We start from the raw sequence: 18,277 nt of genomic DNA on the forward strand, positions 1-18,277 counted from the left end.
AGACTTTTCCTAAGAAAACAGAACAAAAAATATTTCACTACGTTCATTACTCTTAATAAGAAAAACGGATATTCCTTACTTTCGCCAGTTACTCAGTAAAAATTTTTGAAATAAGAACAATGTGTTTTTTTACCGAAAATTAAATTCTTTTTGATCTATCGACTTTTTCATAAGAAGCCTCCTTGACCCTCCAGTAAAAGTGTCAAACGCAAAAACGTGAATTGCAGTTACCCCTTCTGCTAACTTGCAATTGAGTTCAGAGCAATTGCTCTTATGATGGGAAGCCAGGCTGAGAAGTGTCCTAGCAACCCCTTATATAATGTATTTATTAGACGAGAATTCAAAATAAGTTGATGATGATTGAGATTTCGAATTAACATGAATGGCTTTATATAATTTTTTGTAAATTTTTTGATATTTACAGACATTAATCAACCTAATTCAGCGATAGCCGTTTTATGTTCATTAAATTCATTCGTTTAAGCTATGAAGCCGGCCTACAAAGGGTAAAAAATTAATATAACTATTACACAGATGCGAAGCTGAGCTTCGCACCACTCGCAATTCAAAGCAAGAAAGCCGCTTGAAACAAGAACAAAATTAGAAGAAAACTGGATCTATCAAAATGAATAGAGCTAATTTTGAAACGAAAGACAATAGAGAAATTCGCATCGAAAGAAAATTTGAAAAGCCGAAAACACCTTAGCAGAAACCCTTTAAGCTGAAAAAAAAAATCAAAAAGACTTGTAAAAATTTATTAAGTACCCCTCATCCTCGACACACACGCACTTTATTCGGCTGTTAAATGAAACAAAATGAGGCCATTAAGCAGATATAGAATATGGCGAAACCTATTAAGCCGAAAAAGAAGTAAAGAAAAAAGCTGAAAAAAAATCAAAAAAGTTTAAGACTAATTTAAAGTTGTTAAGTCCCCCTCACCCTCAACACTCACACGCACTTTATCCGCCCGTCAAAAGAAACAAAATGAGACCACTCAGCCAATATATTATAAGCCTAAATTTATTAGGCCGAACAAAAAATAAAATAAAAAGCCGACAAAAATTCAACAAAATAGAGGACTTTTTGATAGCTATTAAGTCCCTCTCCCCCTCAAATCAAACACACAAAAAAACTTTTTCGCTCGCCGTACGAGGAAATATGACATTTAAAACCCCAACAAGCACAAAAAATATCTGTAGCGGTAAATTGGTTATCTGTAGCGGTAAATTGGTTGCTAAGAGGCTTCAAGGAAATGAGTCCAGATGAGAAGAATCCTGTAAACGAAGTTGTTTACCGGAAAAAAGTCTACTTCCCGATTGCAACACTCTTGCTTACCGCTTATTTAAAAAATAATGGTGAAAAAATATTCTTAGATAAAATATTTGAAGTAAAAATAGGTAGTTTGAAAACAGGCGCGGTAAAGAAACTGAACCATTGTTGTAAGCTCAAATTGGAAGAAAAAAGAAACGTCTAATAGAATAATTTTTGAAACTCGTTTGTGGAAACAGCCGATATTAGTTTCATTTCATACTTTCGCTTTTCGAGTGTGCCATGTTATACAGGTTCCAAGCAGTAGCTTCTGCATTGACACTGTTAATGTCATTATACGACTTCGCATGTACGAATTGGTTCGGCTGAATTGCCGAATTCGAATCGGCAGTCGATGGTGTCTTGCTTAGTCGACCACTGGTAACACCAACTACCGGTCCCATTCCGACAGGCGGAGCAGCCCCCATTCCAATTCCGGTAGCTGATAGCTTCCCGCGTCTCCCCGTTGTGTTAGACTGGAAAAAGTTTGCCGACAATTGGGATCCATGACTCACACTATTGTTCATCATCTGGTGGTTGTAAGTCGAATATGAGTTGGGAATTGAGAAATTAGAGGAGCTATGGTTGATGTGATTGTTGTTTTCAGTCGAGGAATGATAATTAACCTGCTGGGCTAAGGAGCTCAGTTGGGCGCTACTTGCGCTGTCTCTCAAACCGTAGGAAGACATTGTTTTGCTGGAGTTTGGAATCAGTTTTGGATTAACTTCTGGTTCTGTATATTCCAATCGCTAAACAATTCGGTAAAGTGAGTTGGATTTGGGATTACAGCACAGTTGGTATCTTGTATCTCCACTGTAGCAGCGCCGACTCAATTTCTTCGCTTCTTGTTCACGCGGATTTCATGAATAATTCAACAATGGACCATTTGAAAAGTACAGTAAGAAAGTTGACGCCAGTAAATTCGCAATGTAATGCTTATGTTTTTTAGTTCTTAAATGTTCTCTGATCGCGATTCACAGTTATCGATTAATGACAAACAAAGATGGATTCAAAAGAATGGACTGAAAGATAACTTCAAAAGAATGATGAAAAAATTGACTTCAGAGAAAAATTTAAAGAATTGAAGGGAAAAAATACTGAACCGGGGTCCTATTTCGCAGCACGCTCAAGGGTGGGATCTCGCTTTGCGAGTTGTTGACGCCGGGTAAATATGCGTAGCAATTCAATTGCAATCCCAAGTAAAATGAAAAACAGAAAGACTGTTGTGTCGTATGGGCTAAAAGGGAATGGGGTTAGATAGATTTAACAACTCTATTAGTGTGTGCGACAGGGAGGGGGGAGGGGGGTTCTGAGGGTAGGAAAGAGGAAAAGTAACAGCAGCAGGCAGGAAGACAAAGATTGAAACTAATTGAATCAACTCTCCCTTTTACTTTATCTGTTGAGGTCTATCTTTGACTTATGTGACATTTTATTAACCAGATCAAATCCTAACTAATCTCTGAGTAGAGATTAACTAGACTAGTTTAGAGAGAAAGGAAGTGTCTAAAAGGAAAGGGAGGTAAACTGAGAGAACATCTCAATGTGTTATATTAGACGACATTAGAAAGACAACAGATCCATTTCCCGGATCAGAAATTCAATCTTTTCTTCATTCAATTCAATAGAATTTTAACAGAAATGTCCCGGGATTAATTGAATTTGCTTTTCTAAAAACCAATTATTTTAACCTCAGACTTTTCCCAGCTTTATGGAGAGGTCTTAATACCAAATAATGTTAACATCAGACGAGTAGCAGCAGGGGGAGACAGACTTTTTTCAAAAAAACCCTAGTCGATTTAAGAATTATGTGCTGGCAGAATTTCAAAAGATAAATGTGTTAATACCATAGCAAAGTTTTCGCTTATTCGAGGAAAATAAATTTATAGCTAATACAATTTTTCTCCTGTGGCACCCTTCGAATGTCGCCTAATTCACCTCTTTTATAAAAATCAGAATCGTGAGAACAGATCTAATAGAACGATTAGCAAATAATAAAAACTATTTGCCGCGTAAAAAAACGGCAATCAATTCTAAGTCGGGTAAACAGGGCAGGTGATATAAAAGACACAAACGCAAATCTTGGAAACTTTTTGCGATATTCATTAGAAATACTTTCTCTGAAATCCGATTTGCAGAAGAATTAGTTTCCTTCACACCCGGGTTAGCAATAAAAATGAGTGGTGTTAGAAAGGAAATTATTGATCATTGACCATCACGGAAAATTCTTAATCAGCAGGTTAGCAGGAGGACAAATTGGAAATAGGTTGGGACAAAAAGGGGAGGAAACATTGAGTAGCCACTAGTGTCAATTTTCCATTAGTTCTTTCACCACTCAACGACAAGCCAAAAATTCAATTGCTCCAATTTAATTCACTCAACCACCTCTAATTCAAGTTCACATCAATAATGCTAATAATTGAGAGAGAAGTGCAGGGTTTGGTCGCAGAAAACGGGGTCAGAAGCCGTTGAATAACCGACCGTCACTTGAATTGATACGGCAAAAAATGCATTTCACATGCGGGTATGTAATAAAAAAAATTCACAACCACTAACGACCAGCTAAATTTATCTTTTAATCTTCAGCCTTTAATGGACATCAATAATTCTGAGAAATAACGGGAAACGGGCTCTTAGATGAAAGGCCGCGGTCAGCTGGGAAATAGGAATGTCGCCGCGATAGATGGAATAAAATATGGCTTTATGAGCTGGTAATGTGATTACTATCTCAATTAGCGACAGCCAAATGCTTCTTGCTGATAAGTAGAGTGTTAAAAATATTCAAACAGACGGCAAGAAAAAGAAAAAACAGAAAAAATGAAGAAAAAACTGCACTGCTTTTAACCGGATCAAAGAGAGCCTAAGTATGGTTTAAATATCTGACTGGCATTTTTCTCCAATTTGGCCTCCTTGAATCAATTCAGCCTGGTCTATCTGCTTTACATGCCATCATTCAGGCGCCTTCTTCTACCAAGTCAAAAAAAGTCCCTTTAATGTTAGATACTTAATACACAAATGCGCGTTGAATTTCTCACTAGTAGCCCAAGGTTACAAAGGGAACTGAATTTCTCAGGCCAGTTAAATTCCGGGTTTAGAAATTAAATCCGTGGCAACGTCATGACAAATTTGGGAAAAAAATGAGGCGAAATAAAAAATTTTATGTAAGCGGAGATGAAACACGCCTCGATTGAGCCCTCGTGTTAGTACCAGGGCTAAGAAGGGTATAAAATAAGGTCTCTGATCCATAAAAATGAAGTAAAATGAAAGCAACGCTTTTATCCACATCCCATATTTTAGGTAGTTTTAAGCCTCTGCAAATAGAAGTAAATGATGGCGCGTTCAGAACTATTCGGCTCGGAATTGAGTAATGTGCAATGAAAACTGCAGACAGACTTTTGAAAATCTAGATTGAACTGAAAATGGGCAGAAAAAGTGGAGCCAAAAAGCGTGAAAGATCGATGCGCTAGACATACTGAATACTGAATGCACTTCTAAGCTAACGCCAGCAAGTAAGGGTAGGTGAAAATTCCGATGGGTTTCTACAGGAATTGTTCTGATCCTAGCTATTGTTTGCAAGAGCAATCAGGCAGCAGTGGCGGTCGACTTTGCAGATTGGGGAAATGAGCTTTAATTAGGAGCAGTTCTTCAACAAATAGCTGGAAGCAAAGTGGTTGATAACACAAGGGCTGATGAGGTCTAAGTTATCCTCGCATGGCTTACAACCCCAGAGAATTAGACAACTGCACTAGCTATGCTAATTTGAACTTGCGTGGGAGAGTCTTTAGACAATAATGATGCAATGGAAGGTCATGCAGTTAGTCTTGAAAAATGCCGATTGATAAATATAGATGCATGTATTCATTATTTTTCATTTTAACGACCTACTCAACGGAAGAACACATTCACAAAAACAATCCAATGAATTTATTGAAGTGTTGAGTAGAATCAGAGATTTTAAAATTATGACAAAAGTTGAAATATAACTATTAGCCTAGCATAGTTCGACCAAATATTTCGGCACAATTTTTTTAGAACTATTTTGTTACTGGTCTCACCACTGCGAATTTCTCTCCATGTCGAACCGAGAATTTTGCCATGTTCAACAACAAGTTTAACTCGTCGTTTTTCCCGAGAAAAACTTATATAATTGATAAATATACTTTTGCGATCCCAATTACCAAGGGCTTTAATATGATGACAACTTGACAGCATGAGCGGTCTACGAGGTACCTAATAACATCCGAAAACCAACAAAAAATAACTCCTACTCTACAACAGTGAACGTAACGAAAAACAAACACTTTTCAAAAGTTATCAGCCATTGTATATGCTTCACGCATGTTTGAGGTGGATTGTATGCTTTCTAAATTTCTAAATAGAAAAAAATAATTCTTTAACCTGAAAAATTTTGATGCTTTTGTTGTGGATTTACAGCACGGCTGAAGGGTTGATTAGTCCCTTTCAACATTCAATAAAATATTTTCCAGTTATTAAGACAGTTGTGAATCACAAAAACAATTGCCATGAACAAAGGTTTCATTCTTTTTCTCTTCAAAGAATTTCCACAGCGTGACAAAGAATGTTTCACACTTCTGAGTGACACATCTTAAAATTATATGTTGACGAAGAGGCGAAGCAGAACTTAAAATCGCCAGCGACACAAGGCAAGCGTATAATTGCAGATCAGCGAATAAAAAATGAGATTGTCGGAAAATATATTTGAAAAACTTGATTTTTTGAAAGAACATTTTTTCTACTTATTTCGCTAGGTAATTATTTAACCAATGAACAGTTTTTGCCGCTAAAACGACACAAAATAATTTTAAACGATACCAAAAACTAAATTGAAAACTTCCAAATCCGTGTTTTTTTTATATAAAAATGAATACTCTAATTGCATTTCGAAGATAATTCAAGACAGCAAGTGTATGTTAAAAATAAGTTCTCAACAAAAATTTATATTATAACTTTTTTTAAGCAATCGCAGTTTGTGTAGTTGCAAATAGTTATCAGGGAAGGGCTAAATTAAATAAATTTGAACTTTTTCCATTTAAAAGCGTACAATAGGTTGTCATAGTGTAATTGTCATTAAATAATAAAAAGCAATTTTGAAATTTTATTATAATGTTTCTAAAAGTATCATCTGAAGATATTCGTTGATGAATATTATTCCATAATATAACTGATCTTATGAAAATTGAATTTTCAATGTGTTCACCATTATATCTTTAAAAAATATAGTTTTTTCTTAAATTTACTGGAAATTACTTGTTTTTATAAAACATTTTGTCTTTATAAAACATTTCATAAAATCATTTATTCAAAAAAAACAGCAATTTCCAATCAAGAAATATGGAAGTTGGTTAAAAAATTAGACTTAAGCTTCATATCGGACGATGAATCAAAATTTGCACAGTTGCAGCATCTTTTAATTGCCCATCTTAACTGTTTTTCAAATGAAATGGTTTGACTTGAAGAAAATGGACTGAGAATTTCGATGACTAATAACAAGTGCTTTCATAATTAAAACCCTTGTTTTGAAAACTAATCGAAAAATATTCCAAGATATTCAATTTCAGATTTATCTTTGATTCAATTTACTGTCTAACAAAATTGTTTCTCAACTTTTCTTGAATTTTTTCGACTGAAATTGATAAGTTCTGTTTTCTTGGCATTCAGCTTATGAGAATGGCATTGGAAGTATTGAGATATTTTAGCAGCTTTTTTCCAAACTTTGAAAAGCCAAGCTAACACGATGTTCACAAAAGAGTAATTGGTTGTCGGCGTATTGAAATACTCCACAGGAGCCAGGTAGTTGCTTTATTTTAAAGAAAACTAGAAGCAAGTGGTCCCAATACAGTAACCTGTGGTACCCCTGATGTAAGAAAATCCAATTTGACTCAATTTTATTCTGTTGAAAATTGCTTTTGAAAGCATTTGTCAACTTAATTGCACTCTAGGAGAAACCTAACAATTCTGATTATTGTTTGAGAACTGGTGATCAGTAGAAGCAATGCTTCGGGTAGGTGTAAAAAACCATGCATCGCATTTGTATTCGTCAAAATCATTTCTGAACTATTCTGAGAAAATTAAGATAGCGTCGATTGTTTTGAATAGGAAGAGAAGCTCATTTATTAAGAGTAGAAGTTTTTCGAAAAGTTTTTTAATAGTACTCTAGTTACCGAAAATGGTTTGTAGTTCTTCTGGATCGCCTTTTGAATATTGATGTGACCATTGCTTTTTGAGTGATTCTGGGTATTGACTTTTATTTTGGAATTCATTTAGAAGAAACGACAGATGCATGCAGATTTTATTTTTTCAGAGCCATCCTGGAAGATCAGATAGATCTGGTGATCTCTTGGTATTAAAGATCAGCGTTATTTTTATATTCGTGGTTTGTGAAAAACCTGAATAAAATTCGTTTTTTTAAGGTTCTTAAAAAGTCTAGGATACTTTGTTTTTTATCAAAGAAACAACCTGGTCTTAAAAATTCATAGTCTAAGAGTTTTACCATTTTCGTTATTGCTTCTCCGAAAGAGTTCTAGGAAATTGTTATTTGATAATTTCTTTTTACTTCTTGTGTCACTGAGAATGTTTCATATTTGGCGTTGTCTTTTTTATTGAGAACTGTGAAGTAATTGGCTCGTCCTCACAACTTGTTTTAGGTTTATCATTTCCTACATCAATGGTTTTGAGCGGGGCACATTTCTTAATTGCCTCAAAATTGAAAAACTTGTACATTTCTCTGAGTGATTTGATCATAGAAGTTATCCCAGTTTATCTAGGGCTGTTTTGAATTCCTCCTTTGAGATTTAGTTTTATCATAAAAAGGCTGTGTGTTTTAAGGGAATTACTTTGTAGCATAATCTGAGTTCAGTAACTAATAATGAGGCAAGATTGTGGGTTTTAAACAGAGGAGTGAATATAATGGATCTGTTAGTTGGTCTCTTGTTCTATAATCGGAGAACACTTCGTCTATAACAGTTCTTGAAAATGATGGTGTTCTTTTGTTGGTCACTTCGATGTTACAGGGGATACAAATTTCATCGAGAGATAATTTCACATCTGCTTTGCGATAGTTTAAATTATACACAGAGGCGAAGCAGAGCTTCGCACTACTTGCGATACAATACATGAAAAAAGTCGACAAAAATGAAACGTTGAAAAAACTAGGTGAACCAATAATTTCTTTTCTCGATAAAAAAAACAACTAGAGGCCAAGCTACAGGTGGAGGTATGCGCTTGATACTAAAAAAAATTTCTATACTCAGCGGCACGAAAAAATTGGTTTCAAAATTTGGACTTTGCCCAAAACCTTAGTTGTTTTTGTACTAATTTAGAGATAATCAATTTTTCCAGGGAAACAAAACATCTCTTACAAGAAAATACAGAGTCGCCGCTTCAGTTGGAACTATTATTGCAATCGTTTTTTTAGCTTGAAATTTCTAAAAAAAAATTACGACCAGTTTTTTCGATTGAATTTTCTTAAGTTCTAAAAAAAAACAGTCAAAAAACTTTCCAAAATCCATATATTGTTTCGGAAAAAAGCCGGTTGTGGCCGCTTATGCAGGGAAGATTCCGTTGGCTTGGTAGTTTTAGCGTCAAGTTAAAAAGTTTCCAAAAAACTGTCTAAGTTTCAAAACTTTGACATATTCGAAGGCCATATTTTTCTTAACCTTAATGGGCTTGGCTAATTATAAAAGTAGTCTTTCAACAACCTATCGTTTCCATTAAACCTATGATATCAGATTGGACAGAAGAGCTAGCGAGAAAAATCCAAAAAAAAAAACGGTCAACAAAAAGGAGAAAATCCAAAAAACGGTCACAACATTTTTAAAAAAAGGTCATTTCCGATAAACATAGTTTCTTGTATAACAAACAGAGCGGCGTTTTTCACGCAGAAGGAACTTAAGCAACCTATAATTTCTATTGAAACCCCAAAATTTCATATTTAAGACGGTAGTTCTCGATAAAAGAAACGGTCAAAAAATCAAACCAGAGGGCCATAAATTTTGGTTGCAGAAAATTGGGGCGTGGTCTCATGACCAAATGAGCTTACCACAAACCCTTCTTTGAATTGATCCAAAAACCTGAGATATGGCAGGGAAGTTGTCGAGAATATTCCAAAAGGTCGAAAAACTGTCAAAAAATCAAAAATTACCGAGGGCGATAACTTTTTGTGCAAAAAAACTGTGTGGGTGGCCGCTAATGCAGCGGAGCTTTCCAGTGCCCAATAACTCCCTTAAACTCACAACATCAGGTTTGAGATATGTTTTCGAGAAAACTCAAAAAGAATCACAAAATCGTAAAAATCAACTATTTCGAGGGCCATAAATTTTTGTGTAGAAAAAATTTGGGCGTAAGAAAACTGAAAAAAAGGCAACACCAATAGGTAAACATACAACCAACTTGAAAAGGGTGGAGGGGAGTGTTAAAATTTCATTTTCCTTGAAATGACCCAAAAATAGGTCATTAGGCCGCTGAAAAATAAGCCGAACTTACTTGGTCAGAGGAATTTTTTTAGCGAAAGCAAAAAAAAACAAAAGAAATAGGTAGTCAAGGTAAGTACAATAACATATTGTAGGAGTAAAATCAAACACAAAAAGCAACATTTAAAAAAATGCGCGCAGCAAAAAAAAACGATTCCAAGATATGACAACTAAGCCGACAACAAATAAGCAGACAAATTGGCCAACAATTTAAATTAAAACAGAATATTTCCCATTTGAAAAAAAAACAGATCCTATTCAGATTCAAACCCAGGACCTTTGCCGTCCAAGGCATAGTCGTTACCTCCAGGCTAAAGTGGGAACGCAAAGAAGTTTGAATTGATTATGAATCAAGATACAAATGATTCTGTTAAACAAGTTGTTAACCCGGAAACAATCAATATACCAATTTGATAACGCTTGCGAATCGCAAGCGTAAATATCCTAAATCAATTAGATCAGAGCTGTATGATTGCGCATAGTCTATCGAGCTAGCCAAACCCTCGATAAATTCAACCTTATTTTTTTTCGATTGAGGTGTATGATAACTTCAAAAGTGTTGTTTTTTATTCTTATTGGATGAGTTTTTGATTTCAACCCAGCTGTTATCAAACATAAGACCTGGCTTGGGGTTCCGGGTCTTTGGTAGAAGAAGCCTTACATCCCTTTTTGTTTATTTTGTTCTCTAAAATTCTGTCAGATCTAAAACAACAAAATTTGATCTCCAATTTTTTCGCCAATTGGATTTCACCATCGGTAGAGTGTTGGTGCAGTAGCAAGCTACTGATCGAATGCAGTTATGAATAAGCGGGACACCGAGCTCACAATTAAAATGAATTTTGTCCCAATACAAGAAACTCAAACTCATTGGTGGCAGATATCAAATATGAAGTTTTTTTTTGGGACAATATTTGATATCTGCCACCAATGAGTTTATCTTTAGCAACAATCAACCATACCTATTGCCGAAACTTTTGTTTATCAAATTGTTACAAGCTTTAATTGTCGAATTAATTACTTGATGATGTAAAATGCGGGTTATTTCACACACTATAGCCATTTCAGGAGTGAATTTAGCGGTTCAAAACATAGTTCACCTCTAAAAACAAACGCAAATTTCTCTATAAAACTTTCTTTAAATTTCTAAATACCGGTTTACTGTTGTATATTTCTATGAAAAAAATCCTAGAAAAATCGAGTTGGAAGGCAACTCGCAAAAATGTATACAAACAGAGAAAATATAATAACGAATTCATCGTAAAATTGATGTAAATCATAATTAATGAGTCAATGTTAATGAATTTGAATAACAAAAACATAGCCAACTTAAAGTTGGAAAAGAGTAATGAACGCAAAGAAACTAAAAAAAAACGGATTTGTTTTTTCAAAAATCTTCAACTTTTGAATTTCGAAGATAAGCTTCTTCGAATTTGTTGAGTTATGACTGGGGGCGTAACTCATAGAGTAATTTCGGATAGGGTACACCGTCTGCTCGTCACGCTATCTTATTTTCGGCCGGATAGATTCGTGCAACTTCTTAGTCTAATACCGATCCTAATCTTACTCTTATACTATCTAGTCTCAGGTTGTTTAACTAGTCTCTGCTAGGCTCAATAGATCTAGGGTATACTGGTTTATTGCGGCTGCTGAAGTGCTCGGGAGAGTCCAACTAATTTCTAAGTTAAATTCAAATCTCTCTGGTGCTGAAATTACAAGTAACTTCAGCACTTACAAATAAGTGGGTTGTTAGTTAGATGGATCATGATTGGTTAATATTAAATACTTTACATTGGTAAAACATTTAATTTATCCAATCATAAAATATAGTTTAGATCAGGTTCCACCCATCCGGGTTTTACAGTGTTTTTTAGAACAGTTCTTCTGTAGTTCAAGGATGGATGATGGACGTTGGTATTTGGCGAACATCACAATTTTCTTTCGCTTCTCCTTGTGACAACGACTGAGTCTTTGCAACAAAACCAATTCTGATTTCAGAATGGTTGGCTATGTCAGGTTTTTCTGTTCTTCAGGGAGAACTTCCTTTGTATCTGATCTAGCTTGGGAATGGCGTGGAGATTGTGCGTGGAGGGGATGCCTGATTACTCGGATCTGTACGTATACTTGAACATCGAGGTGGTCATTGGTCTAGTTCAATGAAGTCCTTTTCTGCGAAGTCAAGTCGTACTCTAAATCCTTTGAGTTGTGATTGTGAGTGGCATATCGATTGTAGTTGGTCATTCTCTCTCGAGTGTAGTGAGGTCGTCTTGTCTTTTGATGTTCGTCCTTGGTGTTGTATTCTGATCTATATATTGCATCATGTGATTTTACATTTTATAAAACTTTTATTAGTTTAATATTTTTTAATCATGATTTTAGTTAGTTGTTTTCACAAAAGCTTTTTGTTTTAGTTCGGTTATTTTGAAGAGTTACTCACCCTTGAGTAGCTCTTATTAAAAATAAAGGTGTGGTCACAAAGCGTGGATGTAGCGCGGTGGGTTAGGCCGGCTATAGAGCATGCTCAGGACGTCCTTTCCTGGTGGGTTAGGCCAGGTGTGGGAGTATGATTTCATGCGGTTTTTGTGAGGGGTCCTGTTATGTGACAACGTTTTATGTTGGGTTTGTTGTGGTTTTACTTATGTTTCTTTGGTTGTGTCCTTTTTTCAAAAATCAAATTGTTTGTGGTATGGGTTTGTCTTTCGACTTTTTTGTGTTTTATTATTTCTTTCTAAGACTTTATAATAGTCTTCAAAAGAATAAATTATCCAGTTTTAAACTGGGTTAATCCGGTTTGGGTACCGTTGGTTTCCTTTTCTTAGTCATGCTGTTATTCTATGATTTGTGGTATTTAGTAAGCTGCGTTGGTTAGTTTTGTTTAGTATATGATTCCTCTCCAACCGGGTTAAAGGAAAGTTTGAAACTTGTTATCGTGTGTTAGAGTTATTGAGTGTGAAAACTTGAAACTGAAATTCATTATTTTAAACAATTCTTCGTGGGCGAGCTGTGCGAGTATGGATAGAATTTCTGTGCGAGTGAATGAAAATATCAAAAGGTTAGTACTGCAATTGCATTTTATTAATTTACTGCATAGAATTTGGAAATTTACTGCTAGTAATGGGGGAATTTTAAGATACAAATTTTCATCATATGTAGATTTACTGCTTTTGGGGGAAAATTTTATAAATTAATTTACTGCATTGGTATTGAATTTATAAATTTATATGTGTAAGAGATTAATAGAATTTTGGAAATTTGTTTGATGAAATTTGCGATTTTTATTTGTCTTTTGTGGTTTTTGTAGGTGATCGTCGGATGAAGGCTAAAAATCTAAAGAAAACATGAATAAAGAATGGTGAGTTTTTTCAATATTTTAATTAGTTAGTAATATTCATTTAATTCATACTTACCTGTTAGTCGTCGGGGAAAAAACCGTGGGGGAAGATGTCGTGAATTAGTTCTGAAGTTGTGAGTAGTTTAGCTAATATGCGGATGATATTTTTAGTTTGAAGTAGTGGCCAAAGCAATTGAAGTGCCTTAATGGTGGTTAGTTCTTCAGTGCCTACTGCAAACTCATAAGGTGTGTTTTGGATTAAGTTATATAATTTGTGGTTAAATGTAGTGTTATGGATGAATTCTAAAATGGGGATTTCTATAGGCTGTACAAACTCGTGCGGGATAAGGAAGGGTCGGGATTCTTCGGCGTTGAAGGTCTTGGTGATGGGACAGAAGATGTACATTTGGGTTATGGGGTCATAATTACGAAGAATACCATGAAGGTTAGTGTCTTTAATACAATATGTGAAATTTAGGAAATATGGTGAAGTGTATTTTGAATTGATGAATTGGAAACGATGGTGTGGTTGTCTAGAGGGTGTGTGGAGGTCAAAGTGATTTTGGATGAAACGATAGTAACTGTATGTATGTGTTTGTTTAGTTCGCAACATGATATCGTGTGAGCAGTGTAAATCTCTTTCGTGTGGTGCAAGGAAATGAAAGGTTAGTGAGAAGATTTGGAAGCGCTCTTTAAAACTTTCGTATGCTTGTGTGCTTGTTAGTGCTTCTGAAATAATGTGATCAAACTTTCGGTCAAAGATGTTTAGTGTAAATACATATGGTGTCTTGATGAAAAATTTCTCGGTGATTTGTGGATTAGCGAAGCGATCTTCATCTAAGAATTGATCTTGGTTAGCTCTTATGATGTTGTGATCGTAGTATTCTAGTGTATATTCATTAGCTCTAGGTGCAGTGTGTATTTTTAGTGATTTTTTATATCCTACGTAAGTAAATTGTCTAGCGGTGAGTGGTGTAGTTAGTCGATATAGCATGTCTTTGTTTCGGTCTGTATCGATGGAAGTGTTGGTTAAAGGTAAGCAAAGAGGGTTAGTGAAATGATAGTATGAGGTCCAAGAGAGAGTGGGCATTAAAACGTATTCGTCTACAAAGTTGCGTGTTTCGTTAGCGTCATGAGGGGTGTTTAAGGTGTATTGTGGAAATGAGGGTAAAGTGATAGCTAAAAATTCTCTTGTGTTAGTATGCTGGGGGTGATTGATGTATTCACGGGCTGTTCCTGGTTTTGCTGGGAAAGGATGGTTGGGGAATTTTCTTTTAAAAGTGCGGTAAGCTCTATTAGTATTGAGTGAGGATTCAGTTGATGTGGATGATGGTGCTAATGATTCAGTATAATTTGAAGAGGGTGTAGGAGGATTGGTTGAATTTGTAGTGGAGGAGATTTGGTTTATGGTCGGGGTGTTAAGGTGGTAGGGTTGTTGTTGGAGGGTAATAAAATTGTCTAGCTCTGGTGAGATTCGGGGGGTATCTGGAGATGATTGGTCAGAGTGGTATGAGGAGTAGGTTGGGGTAACTTGGGAAGCATAAGAGGGTGTAGGAGTGATGGGGTCAGGGTTATTTGACAATATGGGTTGAAAGGGAGGTTGAGAAAAATGAGAAGGGTTATGGAAATTATTGGATGGAGATGGTTCTGAGTCGGCAAATTCATCGGGGGTTTCAATATTCGGGTTATTTAGCTGTGAGATGGAGTATAAAACTGAAATTTGTGAGTTAGTGTCGGAATTCATGCCTGATGTTACATTGCTAGATGGAAAATCGGGTGGCGGAAAAGCAAAAAGTGGGATTATTGGGATTGAAGAGGTAAGGTTGGTTGGATGGGAATTTGATCGATGGAGTGATCCAAGTTGGCGGCTCATCGTGGGCTAAAAAAATTATTATTTTGAGATTGAAAAGCGGTGGTATGGGGTTGTTCAATAATTTGTTCATAAGTGTTATCATCGTGTGATTGATGTGTCATTATATGCTGTACGGGACTTTGTGATGTGATGAGTCTAAAATTTGGATTTTGTGTGATTGCTAAATTTCGAAAATTTCGTGGGACTAGGGATAGTGGATGGTTATTTGGCAGGGGTGGCAATTGTGGTGCCGTTGGCTGTGTGTCTACATTGTTATGTTCTTCGTCGTATGTATTTTGTCGTGTTGTTATTTTTGTGTTATATTCTTTTATTTGTGCGTCTAAAAGAATTTTGTTTATAGATGTGGAAAAGATTCCAAAAAATCCTGCAAAGAGTATGCGTGCTACACTTGCTTGTCTGTTTACTTGTGTGTGTATAGCACATGTATTGTAGATTCCTTTTAAGAGTGAGAAAAGAAATCCAATAAAGTTAAACATTGCGTATACAATAGTCAATTTTTCTAAGATGTAGTAGGGCCATCCTAGAAAATCTAGGATCTCATTTTTGAGTGTAACAAAGCTAAAAATGTTGATTGGTGATATATCTTGGGGACGGTATTTTTCGCCGTTTAGATATATATAATCTTTAATGTCTTTAAAATATCCGCTATAGTCTTGCGTGTAGATATCGGCAAATCCTGCGGTTTCTGCAAGTTTGCGTAAGTTTTGGTCAATTGATTGTCTTTGTATAGTGTCCATTTGTGTTAGTAACTCTTGGAATTGTTGTGTTCTAATGTGATGTTGAATATCTGATTTTGAATAGATTCCTATTGATTGTAAGTCTATATTTGGGTTTCGAGCGATAGCGCGAATGCTTTCTGGTGAAAATTTTTTGAGTGATTGCATTAATGTGGGGTATGGAGTGAGAAGATAATATTTATTTTCATCAGGGTTTAGTTGTACTACATTGTGGCTATTTTCTGATCCACATGGGACTGCGGTATCCCAGAAATAGGTTCTTCGTGAAAGTGTATCCACGAAATGTACTTTATTCTTATAAAAGATAGGGATTCTTTTATAACATCGTTTATCTTCAAAAACGTATAGTGGTGATACTTTTTTAGTACAAGTATAAAACCATAAGATGTTTCCTTCATAGTCTAAAAAATTTGATCTATTTCCTGATAATAAATATCCTGCGTAGGGTATTTTTAATACTGCTAGTGCAAGTGATTGTAATATTTGTGTTCGTTCTAATTCGCATAGTTGATGTAGTGTTTCTAATTCGGAGAGTGACATTTCTTGAAAAATGCGGCTAATTGTATAGTCTAGTTTCATATCCAAATGAATATCATAGTGGATATTACCAAAATATGTGGTATTCATTAGTGATAATTCTTGTAAGCGTGTGCTTCTGGTGTCATAAGGTTTTAGATGTCCACCAGGTTGTCCGTTGCTTTTTTCAAAATTAACTGGTATATAGGATGTTCCTTCGTTTAGAGGATGACCTGTGGCATATGGGTCGATTTTTACTTTTCCAGTGGTCATGTCGAATCCTTTTTCATATTCAACTAAAATTTCAGAGTATTGTGTTCTGTGAAGTGGATTTCTGTATTTACATGCAAGTTCTGTTTCTTGATATATTTGAAAACGTGTCAATTTATTTTCTATGTTATCTATGTTTCTAAAATCGGAACTTAGTTTTCGTGATGGATGGACTTGTTCGTAAGGAATTGATTGTATGAAATATTTTTCGTGAAATTTTATCATACGAGCGTGTATTTTTGCTACTTGAAATGTTGTACATGTGTCTTCGGGGAACCAAACAATTGTTGCTTGTGTTCTTGTTGTAGGGTCGCAATATCCTTGATCGTTTTTACAAGGTAGTCGGATTCCTTGATAGATCATTGTATTATCAGATAAATCTCGTGTGAGTTGTATTTTTTCGAGTTGTATTTTCCAATCGAAAAACATTATTTCTTGATATCCTTTATTTTTTGTGTCTGCTTTGCAGTTTGATGGGTTATTTATACCAATGTGTGGTATCCAATGTTTATCATGTAGGTCATATGTTAATCGTCCGTGTGCGCCGTTATACGGGTATTTTTCGTCTAGTTTTATATGTCCTTGGTGTCTTTCAAGTTGTGATTGATGTACAGAGTCTGAAAAAACTTGAAAATTAACTAATTTTCTTTGGGAATTTTTATTTTGTGTGATGTTTAGTCTAAGTAATTCATTTTTACAATCGTCGGGATTGAGATGTAAAAGACGTTCTATATTACTTTGATAGAATGATTCATGGTCAAGTCGGTTTTTGTTTCCGTTCGAGACTTGTGAACAATGTACTTTCTTTTCGGAAAATGTTGCTGTGAATTTATAACCTGTAACTGTTGTAGCTCGGGCTTTTGAGTAGAGTGTTGCTATTATATCTGTGGTTTCTATAGCTTGTGGTTCTGTTTCACATTGTGATACTTGATTGATTGCATATTTATGTAGTGTTTTTTGTTCATTTTCTTCGCAATCGTAATGTGTTACTAATAAATCTTGTGGTCCTGTACGAGGTGAAGGGTTTATGTTTTGAGTTGAAGTTACTAGAAAAAGGAGTTGGAGAAAATTTAATAATTTTAGAATATACATGTGTATGATAATCCTGAGTATGGATTATAAAATGTAATGTAACCAATTGTGTTTTTGGTGTATCTGTCGTATTTATATATTACTTCGGTAGTTATAAACGGTGGTGGTAGTGATTGAGCTGTGATGTTAGGTGGATTTAATGGGTAGGGATGTTGTGTAATATTGTTTAATTTAACTGTGATTTCAAACTTTAATTGTAAACTGTTTTGTTGGAGTATTTGAATATTGTGATCACGGATATCGTTGTGAATATCTTGGCGATATTGTAATCTATTAAGTGCCCAGTTATGAAGGCGGTTACTTTCTTGATGCTGTCCAAATAATGGTGGAGGTGCTGTGAATGTATTCCAATCTAATCTTAAAGGAATATTTACTGAAGATTGTTCTCGATATCTGGCGTCGAGATTATTTGGAAAATTTAAGTTAAAGGGTAGTGGTGAAAATTGACTTGTTGATGGTGTTGATGGTAGTGATAGTGTTTCTGGTAGTGATGAGGATGTTGTTGTATCCGTAGAAATATCTATGGGGTCATTGGCTAAATTTGGTTCACCTTGTGTAAATGAATGTGTAGTCCAATATGGTAGTCGTGATGTTAGGTTTGGGGGGTTAAAAGGGTTTTCTCGTATTTGTTCAGATGTTGGTGTTGAACCTAAGTAGTCTGAAGGTA

At 35.2% G+C, this 18,277-nt stretch overlaps 1 protein-coding gene across 3 annotated transcripts in view; it reads right to left on the bottom strand.

Annotated features, from left to right (window-relative positions):
• The window catches only part of LOC134842784 (disks large homolog 4-like), a 574,432-nt gene that overhangs the window by 21,878 nt on the left and 534,277 nt on the right, over positions 1-18,277 (bottom strand). The window contains exon 1 of one of the 3 annotated variants that reach the window (XM_063859272.1): positions 1,532-2,927. The exons of the other annotated variants lie outside the window; for them this stretch is intronic. Within the exon in view, the coding sequence (XP_063715342.1) occupies positions 1,532-1,997 (466 nt within the window). The 5' untranslated portion in view covers positions 1,998-2,927. Of the gene's footprint in view, positions 1-1,531; positions 2,928-18,277 lie in introns of those variants that run through there. 3 annotated transcript variants of the gene reach the window in all.

This window comes from Symsagittifera roscoffensis, chromosome 3 (genome assembly GCF_963678635.1).
Source record: "Symsagittifera roscoffensis chromosome 3, txSymRosc1.1, whole genome shotgun sequence".
In the NCBI taxonomy this organism is placed as follows: domain Eukaryota; kingdom Metazoa; phylum Xenacoelomorpha; order Acoela; family Convolutidae; genus Symsagittifera; species Symsagittifera roscoffensis.